This window comes from Scomber scombrus, chromosome 12 (assembly GCF_963691925.1).
Source record: "Scomber scombrus chromosome 12, fScoSco1.1, whole genome shotgun sequence".
Taxonomy (NCBI): Eukaryota; Metazoa; Chordata; class Actinopteri; order Scombriformes; family Scombridae; genus Scomber; species Scomber scombrus.
Window position 1 is genome coordinate 21448134 of NC_084981.1, and position 11210 is coordinate 21459343.

At 37.2% G+C, this 11210-nt stretch overlaps 1 protein-coding gene across 1 annotated transcript in view; it reads right to left on the bottom strand.

Moving 5' to 3' along the window:
- LOC133991613 (polyribonucleotide nucleotidyltransferase 1, mitochondrial) overlaps positions 1-8014 on the bottom strand; it is a 12072-nt gene extending 4058 nt beyond the window's left edge. The window contains exons 1-21 of the mRNA XM_062430081.1: positions 7821-8014; positions 6945-7005; positions 6158-6232; positions 5782-5887; positions 5609-5658; positions 5431-5494; positions 5288-5335; positions 5050-5163; positions 4569-4755; positions 4259-4310; positions 2812-2869; positions 2537-2633; positions 2336-2438; positions 2014-2084; positions 1797-1833; positions 1628-1694; positions 1424-1513; positions 1267-1320; positions 589-698; positions 414-485; positions 1-2 (exon numbers count right to left, since the gene is read on the bottom strand). The exon at positions 1-2 is cut by the window's left edge and continues 62 nt beyond it. Of these exons, the coding sequence (XP_062286065.1) occupies positions 1-2; positions 414-485; positions 589-698; positions 1267-1320; positions 1424-1513; positions 1628-1694; positions 1797-1833; positions 2014-2084; positions 2336-2438; positions 2537-2633; positions 2812-2869; positions 4259-4310; positions 4569-4755; positions 5050-5163; positions 5288-5335; positions 5431-5494; positions 5609-5658; positions 5782-5887; positions 6158-6232; positions 6945-7005; positions 7821-7939 (1637 nt within the window). The 5' untranslated portion in view covers positions 7940-8014. The remainder of the gene's footprint in view (positions 3-413; positions 486-588; positions 699-1266; positions 1321-1423; positions 1514-1627; positions 1695-1796; positions 1834-2013; positions 2085-2335; positions 2439-2536; positions 2634-2811; positions 2870-4258; positions 4311-4568; positions 4756-5049; positions 5164-5287; positions 5336-5430; positions 5495-5608; positions 5659-5781; positions 5888-6157; positions 6233-6944; positions 7006-7820) is intronic.
- Between the last annotated feature and the right edge of the window lie 3196 nt (positions 8015-11210).

Here is an 11210-nt window from a genome sequence, read left to right on the forward strand (position 1 = left end):
GCCTGGAGGTTAAATAAAAGTCATGAGAAGTTCATGTCAAAAGGGACAAAAGGAAGAGGACAAAACTTTACATAACATAAAGAGCAAAGCTTTGATATTAGTATGTAGTACTGTATGGGCAGGATGCAAAGTCAGCACCAGCACCACCTCTTTGTCCCCTCATACACTTTTGCAAATCAATGTTTTTTCCTTCTATAAGGATCCTGTATGGAGTGTTACCATGATTCAAAATCGAAATAACGGATTTAATATCTTACCAGCAAGAAAATCTTAAATTAAAGCTCTAGATCTGACCCGGTGTCTCCTTTCACAGCACACACATTCTATACAAACAGTGAAACGGGTGAAAACTTGTCACATAAATAATGTCTTTAACTTTCCTCCCTTCTGCTTTGGGTTGTCTGTCACAGTACCTGTAAAGCAGTGATGCCTTTGTTTGTTCCTGCCAATTTGAAGTCCATGTCTCCGAGGTAATCCTCAATTCCCTGTTTGGAAAATATTATTAAGTTCTTATTCAGTGCTTAACTAGTCTTATTCTTCTAGCTGACATTGATAAATGGTTAATTAAGCTCATAGCAATAATTGTACCAGAATATCAGTAAGTAATCTGTAATCCTGGATCTCAGCAGGTTTCTCTGGGTTGGGTTTAGAGATGAGGCCAACAGCGACACCTGCCACAGCAGAAGATATGGGCACACCTGGGAGACAAAGATTTAAACATATCAGGCACATATTTTAACATTGCTCTTTACTAAATGAATAGAAACACCTAAGGAAAGCACAATCTACCTATCTGTCCATCTCTTTTAATAGCAATGTGTAATTGTTTTGAGAGGCACAAGAAAGAACTAATGAGAAGAAAAAGAATAAGAAAAGGCCTGTATGGTAGAACATTTTAATATTCTTTGCATTGCTGAGTTGTATTTTGGTTTGTTGACCATTTGAAACAACTATTGAAATACACTAATACCAATACTGGAAATAAACGACATATACAGTACCAGTCAATTGCAATGAGAGGGTGTGTCCAAACGATTGACTGGTTCTGTATGAATGCACTTATAAAATATTTTTAAATAGCAACTATAGAATTTGGATAACATATACTGATACTGAACATTTTTGAAAATGTGTTTTTATCCTTGATAAAATTTACTGCTTAGTTTATCTGAAAATTAAATTATAACTACAGCATTTAAGTAGAGTAAAAACTAGAACTGTGAAAATACTGTAAAACAGCTATTTCATGCATTCCCACTCCGATACCTGCATCCATGAGAGCAAGGCTGCCTCCACAAGCTGAGGCCATTGATGAGGATCCTGAGAAGAGATAAAGAGGTGGAAATAGCACAAATTAGACTTTGTAACTCCATCATCCTGTCTGAGACATCCTGCCAGACAATGATCAAATTCTGATTCTCACCATTTGACTCCAACACCTCAGAAGTGACCCTGATAGTGAAAGGGAAGTCTTTGGGAATGATTGGTCTCAGAGCCTTCTCGGCCAGGGCGCCTGTGAACACACACATACAAATATGAGCAAACAAATATACATACACATAAACACAGTAAGATTGTTGTTGGGAAGGAGCGATTACAAGTAGAAGATGCATATTTTTATACAAACCATGTCCGAGCTCTCTCCTGTTTATACCTCCCACCTTTCCAACCTCATTTGTTGCATATGGAGGGAACTGAAATTAAACACAAGGTGGATTAAGGTTTAGTTTAAAAACTAAAAGATATAAAAGCATAAATCTATGTAACTTTAAAAATGAAAACAGAAATGTACTTACTTCATAATGAAGCATGAAGTTTTTGTCTTTGATGCCACTGTAGAAAGAAAATAGGACAATAGACTGAGTACCACTGCATTCAGACAATAAGAAAGGAACAGAAAGTTGATTTCATGTACTGATTATTTAAGATGTGATTATCAATATCTTATGTGTCCTGATAGAGTGAATGTACTAAATGTGTGATTCTGTGAGTGAGAATTAGTGCTGAATTTACCTCAAAGCTGTGGTGATGATATCTGCTTTGATACTGGATTCCAGTGAATCAAATGTGACACTGCACAGCACCTAGAGGAACACAGAGAGGATGAAGAGCGAGCTTTGTCTTTACAAATAGTACAGCTGCCTTTTTTTTTTTACAGTAAAAACCTAATTTCTTGATTCCATAAACATTTATAACCAGGATGTGGTCTCCCTCCTCCTGTTATTGCATTTATTGTAAAACTGGCAATGTTGAATCTTTTATTATTTTAATGTCTTGCACACTTCATCTCTCTATTGAAGGTTTGCTTTTTGTGGCTTCCCTGCAGTGCACACACCTGTGTTTGTCCTCTCTGAAACAGAGCTGAGCCATGGAGCGGTTTAAAGAGGTCTACGCTGCAAGAAATGTCCCTTAACGCAGTCAACTCCCTCCCATCACACCTACAAACACACACAGAAGAAAACATAGATTAACATTAAAATATGTTTGTTTTAATTACAAGAACACATCATGTGCCTAAACCATACTCTGTGCTTACCTTCTGTACTCATTAAGCACCAAATTGCGGAAGATTTCTTTGCTCACAGTGTTGAAGGACTCAATGACTTCAAAAGGCTCAGCTTGAGGAAATTTTTCTACACAAGAGAGAAAGGAATCGATACTGTTAAATTGACTGACAAGGGCCCAAATTAAGTCAAAAATGTAAATGTAATAAATATAAATATATAACAGTGTGCAGTGTGTTTCATTTAATTGTGAAGGGAGCTGCAACAATACTGAACAGCTGTCTTAAAATTATTTTTCTTGATTTACCTTTTACGTCCTCTTCAGTTTCTAGTCGAACTTTGTTGATGGCTTCATCTCTAGAAATCTATGACAAGATTATTACAGTTACTGTCACTGATAAAGAGGTAAGATCAATTCATCAGAAGATCAGAAATACATACATATTCCCACAGGAGAGAAACATTAATGATTATTCCTGTTAAATGACTTTAATCCACAACATGGAAGCCTGGTCATGTTTTAATATTGGGGAGCAAACTTGGAAATAAATTATTAAAACAAATGTCCTGCTTTCTACACCACCTAACCTCTTAAATGAAGAAACAGCAAACTGCACTACTCTAGATTAGTTAGATCGATGGTGCTCTGAAAACCAAGAAAACCAACCCAATTATATGAAATGATTATTAGAAGAATGGCTATTTCATATTTGAAATTATTTTAATAAAAACATCATGTAGCCTAGTAGGTTACAGTTTATAAGGCAATATTCAAGTTCAAACAATTTGTATAAAGGAAATGAATTAATTAAAGCTGGTTAAACTATGTTAAACCTGAGGGTTGCTATTCTCAAGAGTCATCTTATTCCAATCCCAACTGTTTATTTTACTGACACATTTTACTGATTCTCAATAGCACTACTAGCTGATACAGTTGTGTTATACAGGAATGAATAATAACACTTTCAAAAGCAACTCAGAAGATGACTCTTGCTTCTCGAGACTTAAAGGGGCAATTTAGTCGAAGACTAGATCTAACTGCGAAACCACTCTTAAAAGTATACTAATGCTTTCTCATTTACCCTGTATGTATAATGAGAGAGTAATCATAACGATGCTAGTACAGCCTAGAGGTTAGATGAAACCGGAGATTATTACACAGAGTTATGAGTCATCATATTGAAAAATAATTCCACCCAAAGTCAGACTAAAACTCAAACTAAAGCCAAGTGATTTGTAGAGGTCTTAACAAGTCACTTTCCACTGCTGAACATTGAATGATGCTGACACTTGTTAATTCAGACACTTTCAGACTGTGGGAAAAAGCTCCACTGTCTGTCTTTCTGTCTCTCACTGAGCTTTCAGTCTGCTCTGATACATCAACGTCAGGTTTGACTGAACTTAAAGGTTGGTCTGTTTTTTTTTTTTACTTGTTTTTGTCAGTTGCTGAAAATAGTAAAATTATCATTACTATTGGCTGTTTAATTACAATAACCTGATTGGCTGTGATAAGTTTATTTTAAAAAAGACAAAAAGTAGGGTAGAAAAAAACAGAACTTTTCTCCCCCTAATTGGATAATAAGGATGCATTTGCTCGACTTGCTTCATTGCTCAAACGCCTACGATCCACAATGCATTCACAAACAACCGAATACTAAGTTGGTTTCGAAATTAACCACATGAGGTGTCAGAAGAGAGCAAACAGGCAGAGATAACTGTGAGCTAAGATATGCTGAATAGACATCAGACTCTACCTTATCATGAGTGTAATCTGTGAAAACGGCATAGATCCTGTCTGAAGCTGATCTGCACGAACAAAGGAAAAACAAGCCATAATTAACATACAAAACATCATGAATCCTATTTTTGTCACTTCATTTTGAGAAATCACGTTCAAGTTATTTTGTGTCATTGTGGAAGTTGTATTTAAACACAGTCCTACTGCTATATATGTGTTACCACAACATACAGTATACAATTCCCAACCCGACCTTTAACATTCACCCCCCCTGCCAGTTACATTCATCACTTTTAAATAGAAAACAGTTTAATTATTGGTCTTACCTGCGAACATATTCCACCATGTCAGCGGGGGCTGAGAAGACTTTGACCGGGGTGCGCTTAGTAACTTTCTGCTCCCGCATCAGCTGCTGGATGGCCAGTATGATCTGCTGGGTGTGTTTGACTCCCACCTTCACCGCATGGCAGAAGTCCTGCTGCAGCACGTTCTCAGCCGACGCCTCGATCATCACTGACAGACAGAGTCACATAAGAGACAAGTGTTGTGTGATGCTCAGGTCAGAGAGACAGAGGAGATGCTAATTAATAATGTGTGACACTGAGCTGAAAACTGCAGATGCTGTGAAGTGTGGTGAATTGGGAACCCAAAGCTGAACTATTAGTAGCTATAGCTTATAGCATAATGACAGAGCTGATGCATGGCTAAATGACTGTTCAGGTTGTTGCTGCACTTCCTGTTTTTCAAATAAATAAACACCTGTGGTTTGTGGGGTTTTTTGTACATTGTTAGCCAACATGAACTTACCCACTTGACTGCTAGGGGCTCCCACCACAATCAAATTGAGACTGCTGGAAGTCATCTCTGCCCGAGTGGGGTTGATCAGCAACTGTCCATCTACCATGCCCACACGAACAGCACCTAGAAAACACACACACACATACATATACCCAAACTAGATTTAAACAAGTAGACAATAATATTCCAGGTAATATAATTGAAATTAAATGATCTGAATAGACGTGAAATGTTATGTGTTCCTCACCAACAGGTCCATTCCAGGGGATGTCAGACAGCGCCAGAGCAGCAGAAGCTTTATGGGAAGAAGATACTGGTTTTAGCATCCATGTAAATAAAACACTATGATGCTGTTTGCAGAATAATATAGGTGGCTGTGATTTAACTTACCTGCATTGATAGCCAGCACATCTGGATCATTGACACCATCAACAGCTAGCAAGTTACAAAGGATCTTGAGGAGATATGCACACAGATAAACATGAACACCAACTGTAATCACTGTAATCTTTGTTAAAAAAAAATTTTTTAAAAGCATAATGGCAAAACGGTGTAAACCTGAACTCACCTGGGTGTCATAAAAGTAACCGGCAGGGAAAAGAGGTCTAATCGACCTGTCTGAGCAACAGAAAACAGGTTGGGGTGTTAGTTAAAGTACTCAAAGCTAACAGACATTAAGTACATCAGCACACAAACCTGCTACAAGAGGTCATTATTGAGCCAAATATCTTATTAACTCACCTATGAGTCTACTAGTGAGAATCTCATTATCAGTGGTGCCCAACTCTCGCCTCAAATAGTTGGTGGGGATTCGACCAGCAGCTGCTGCTTTCTGTCTGTAGTCCACCTGTCAATCAAAGTGTACATGTATTGTCCAAATAGCCCAAAAAGATGTTTCTAGAAAGTTTTTTTTGCAACAAGTTCATCTGACTATAAATACATCTTTTTGATGTGTAGTCCTAGTAGACAGAGTTACAATAACAAATGCCTGATATAGGTGAAATAACACCAACTATCTTATACCAAAACCATTTTACATCAGAAAAACAGACGACTACAGGTCAATGAGCTGAATAAACTCTTCACAATCACTGCGAATGTTGCTTGGAAAACGTACCACAAGAGGCATGAACTGAGACGGAGAGGGTTTGGTTTTGCTCACAGCAGTCACCATCACAGACGTCTCCCCCAGCTTCAGACAGAGAAACACATTGAACAGGTAATCAAAAACATCACATCACATCAAACAGCTAGGACTGGCAATCTGACCCATTATAGATACCTAATAAACACAGTAAGTGTATGTACAGAGTACACAGTGATAACACTAGTAAAATAACAACATAAAGAACCAGAATGACAATATTAGGTAAATAACGTGCAAACAAACAGTACTGTGCAAAAGTTTTTGGCACTTTAGGTGTTTAGATACTTATCCATCGTGAAATATCATCAGGGAGGCTTCTCATCAGTTCCAAATTTATTCTGCAGCATGACAATGATCCCAAACATTTAGTCAGAGTCATAAAGATCTATCTTCAACAACAAGAAGAACAAGGAGTCCTGCAGCAAATGGTATGACCCCCACAGAGACATGATCTCACAGAGTTAGGCTGGGATTACATGAAGAGAAGCAGCTGAGATGCCAAAATCCACATAAGAACTGTGGCAGCTTCTCCAAGATACAGGAACAATCAAACTCTTTAAAAGGAAAAGCTGGTCCCAGCAAATATTGATTTCATTTAGGTTTCTTCTGTTTAATACAGTTTTACAAAGTTAACTCATGAATGTGCCTAAAACTTTTTCACAGTACTGTATATAATGCATGCTGATCAGAAAGGATAACAAGCAATTTCCAGGTGCTGCCATGCACCTGTTTGGTGTAACAGTTGATTTTTCTGTACCTGAACTACAGCGGATCCATCAGCAAATCTGGCAAACTTCCCAGAAGAGATCTCAAGTTTCCTACAAGACAAGGTAACAATATGAGATACGAGATTAAACTACACTACATACAGTCAGTGGTGGAAATTGCCTAAGTACAGTAGGCAATTTGTTCCCCCCTCCAAACTTCTGGTTTCATTTCAAAAAATGTTTAAATGATCCAATATTTCACCAAAAAAATCAAAGATTACAGAAAAAGTCCAAACATTTAAACCAAATGTATGTATCAGCATATCAGAAGTTTTTTTTCTTCTTTCCTCTACCATTAATTATCCCATGACCCCTCAGATTTATCGGGTGACCCTCTGGAGAGGACCTATGTATGTATGTATGTATGTATGTATGTATGTATGTATGTATGTATGTATGTATGTATGTATGTATGTATGTATGGACGCACGTATGTATGTATATAATGATGGCTCAAACATCAGACACATGACAAACTTATGTAGGAATTATGTAGGACACATTTTACAGTTTAATAATAAACTTTATTGTCCAAAATACACTATCTGTAAACTTCACGGGGAATTTAATAATTATCCATTTATAAATGTAATAATTATAAAGAACATCTATGTGTGTGTATATATAACTTGAATTAAGAGAAACATACACACAAACATACATAAAATGTTGCCTATATAACTTTAAAGAAACATTGCGTTTATCAGACAATTTATACACCGATACCAATATATACATGCAAATATCAGTCGTTAATATATCGACCAGGCTCTAATACGTCATGTATTGAATATATACAAGTTGGTTACGAAAAGACGGTGCTGGTGAGCTAAAACGAGGGATGGAGGTTGTGAAAGTCAACTCACTTCTCTCCAATGTCCACTCCAACTCTGCGAGGGTTTGCATGGCTGCTGTAAACACTCTGGTGACACAGACGGGTCTGAAGCCGAGCCAGCGGCAGCCTCAGTCTGAGCAGAAACATCATATCGAAACACCCCGTAAGCAAGACTACAATACCTGGGTATAAATACTACAGTATAATCTACACCATGGTATAGCTGCACTAATGGCAGCGCCGACACTGTCTAGTTGTGCGCATGGAGGCTTCCATGACAGTACGTCACGTGTACGGAATGACGTCATTGGAGCAGCGTCCTCTTCCTTTTTTTCTGTTTTCTTTATTTAGAGATATTTCTTAACATTTCACATTTTGGAGTCATGACATAAGGACAGGTGTAGTCATTTCATGACAGAAATTTTGGACTTTCAACTCTGTAAACTCTTTTAACCTCCCACTGAAAAAAAAAAGACTACTGAAGATGAAAGATGCTGATACCCAAGTTTATTTATTGTTATTACTTTCTTTGTTTTTTTGGGGCTGTTTGTCTTTTTGCTTCATGCTTTTGCTGTCTTTGTTTTGTTTGTTTATATGTCTTTTTTCTTTTTTGGTATGTACAGAAATGCTTATTATTATATGGTAAAGACTTTATTTGTATATGGTTCAGTCTAATAAGCTACTATCTGCTTTCAACTCTGTAAACTCTTTTAACCTCCAACTGAAAAAAAAGACTGCTGAAGATGAAAGATGCTGTCCTTACTATGTAAATCAGGAACGTCTGCGTATTGCACCGTTATTTATTGCAGATTTATTTACACAGAGATTGTTTACTGTATATTGTATTTTGTTTTACTTATTTTATTTATTTGATCACTTTCACCCTTACACTGCTACCTTTTTTCCCCACTATACTGCTGTGTCAATTTGAATTTCTCCCAAGGGGGATCAATAAAGATGCATCTCATCTTATCTTATATCATCTGCTACTGTTACTAATAATGCAGGGCATCTGATTAATTTTGTGATTCTTTATGCCAAATATTTCATCATTCATAAACAGAAATTCTCTAAAACATCTCCCAAAATTGCACCTTTCCTACTAGAATTGAACTCTTTATTTAAAACACCTCAGAAATCTGATACTGTTGATACCATTAACCTGGGTTAAAATGAAAGTACATCATTTTTATGGAGAAACACTGAAACATATAGAAGATTAAATCTGTGTTTTGGATACTACCTTAATCTAAAACTGCAGCTAACAAGTAAATCTTGTGCCACAGGACATGAGGGACTGTACTGATGCGAGAACATAAAGAGACTCAGAAACAAGGAAAATAATTCTTAAATTCAATACAGGAACTGATGGGAAACCAGTGTAAGGACTTTAAAACAGATGTTGTGTTTTCTGGCATCTAACAGAAACGATTTGGCAGATATGGAGCATAATATTCATGAGTATGTTTTAATTGGTGTATAATCCAACAAAAATAAACTACACATGTGCAAAAAGGTCTCCTCCACAGTGATACATTCCAGCTATACGACCTATGGTTTGTGAGTTTTTGTGTATTTTTTGGGATATTCTCTCGCCTTAATCTCAGATTGAAGGTGAGCACAAAGAAACTTTCCAATTTCCACAGTGCAGCTCAAATATCAAAATGAGGTGACAATAAGCCTTACACATTTTTGAGTGGAGTGAGACTTTACATAATATGCACTTTGAAATCCTCACCACCAGGTGTCAGGATAACCTCACAAAGTTTTCTTTGTGGCAGCACTTACAAATCAATATGAATAAAGTGCACATTTAAAAATAAGATTAATTTTATAACCAGATTAGTTTTTTTTTAACCAAAGTAGACAGTCAACATTTTTTATGACATTTTATAGACCAAACAACTAATCAATTCACTTCTCAAACACAACTGAAGCATCAGGGCCTTTTCAACTGGAGCTTATAGTAAGTGAGAAAAACTGTTGTGTGTTTGCTCTCTGTCAAGCCTCCTCTTCCAGCTCTAGCAACTCTTAACAAGTAAAGATAACCATGAGCTGCTCTTAGGGTTGCAGAAAAACACATCATCGGTCACAGCCAGTCAGATGACAGCCAGTCATCCACTGGCAGTCAGTAGCTGTCAATCAGACAGTCAGTAAATCTGTGACCTTGCTTGCTGATCAGTCAGTCCAGAAGTTGCTTACCAGCTAGACAGTCCTCTAATCAGTCAGTGAGCCAACTCTCTACTGGGGTTGCTGCAGTTGTTATGGCAACAGATGAGTGTTAACAGCATCTCCAACACTCTCCGAATTACTTTCACGCACTTGTGCACACACAAACACATGCACACACTCCAGCTAATTGCAGGGGAAAGTAGCAGGGTTTCACACAAGCTCACACAAACTGAAACACACATCCCCATTTTTGCCAAGGTTTCTGCTGGTCACGCCCGCCGATAGCGGGGGACAAACGGGTCTGTTGTCCCGGGCCCAGGATAGGGGGGTGCCCAGAACTGGGCCCACATTAAATTATGGAATAATTTTTCAGAGAGTGATGCGGGAGAGCTGCCCCGCGCAGAGAGTCTGAGCAGGATGGATCAGAGACTGATCAGACATTTAATTTCAGCAATTTAGGTAAAGTTAGAAAGAGATTGGCAGATTCGAACTTCAGCGATCAATATCTCACAAACGAAACATTGTTATAACATAAAAAATGTCTCTTTCCTATCATAGTAAGGTAGACTATTGACTACAAACTCATTTTCGCCAAAACGAGTCGTCCTCCAGGCTGCAGGAAATATATTGCTCTCTATGCGTTGCGGGCGGAGAGGCGAGCGCTTAGGGACCGTTTACAAATTGCAGTACCAAAGCAAAAAATATTCAATATCTCATTTTATTCACTGTAGTCTCACCAAATTCACTCCACACATCAACGGTCACCTGATAATCACACTACAACAGTCATTTCATAAAAAAACTTTTTGCATATTTTTGGGGAATTTTATTGTGAAAAATCGTCAATAGCGTTAATATTATACACTGTATACTCACCAAAATCATGCTACACAACAAGGGTCACCTGATAATCATACTACAACAGACATTTCAGAAAAAAAAAAAAAATCTTTTTCATATTTTTGGGGAATATTATTGTGAAAAATCGTCAATAGCGTTAATATTATACACTGTATACTCAGCAAAATCATGATACACAACAAGGGTCACCTGATAATCATACTACAACAGTCATTTCAGAAAAAAAACTTTTTGCATATTTTTGGGGAATTTTATTTGAAATATCGTCAATAGCGTTAATATTATACACTGTAGGATGACCAAAATCATGATACAGAACAAGGGTCACCTGATAATCATACTACAACAGTCATTTCAGAAAAAAACTTTTTGCATATTTTTGGGGAAT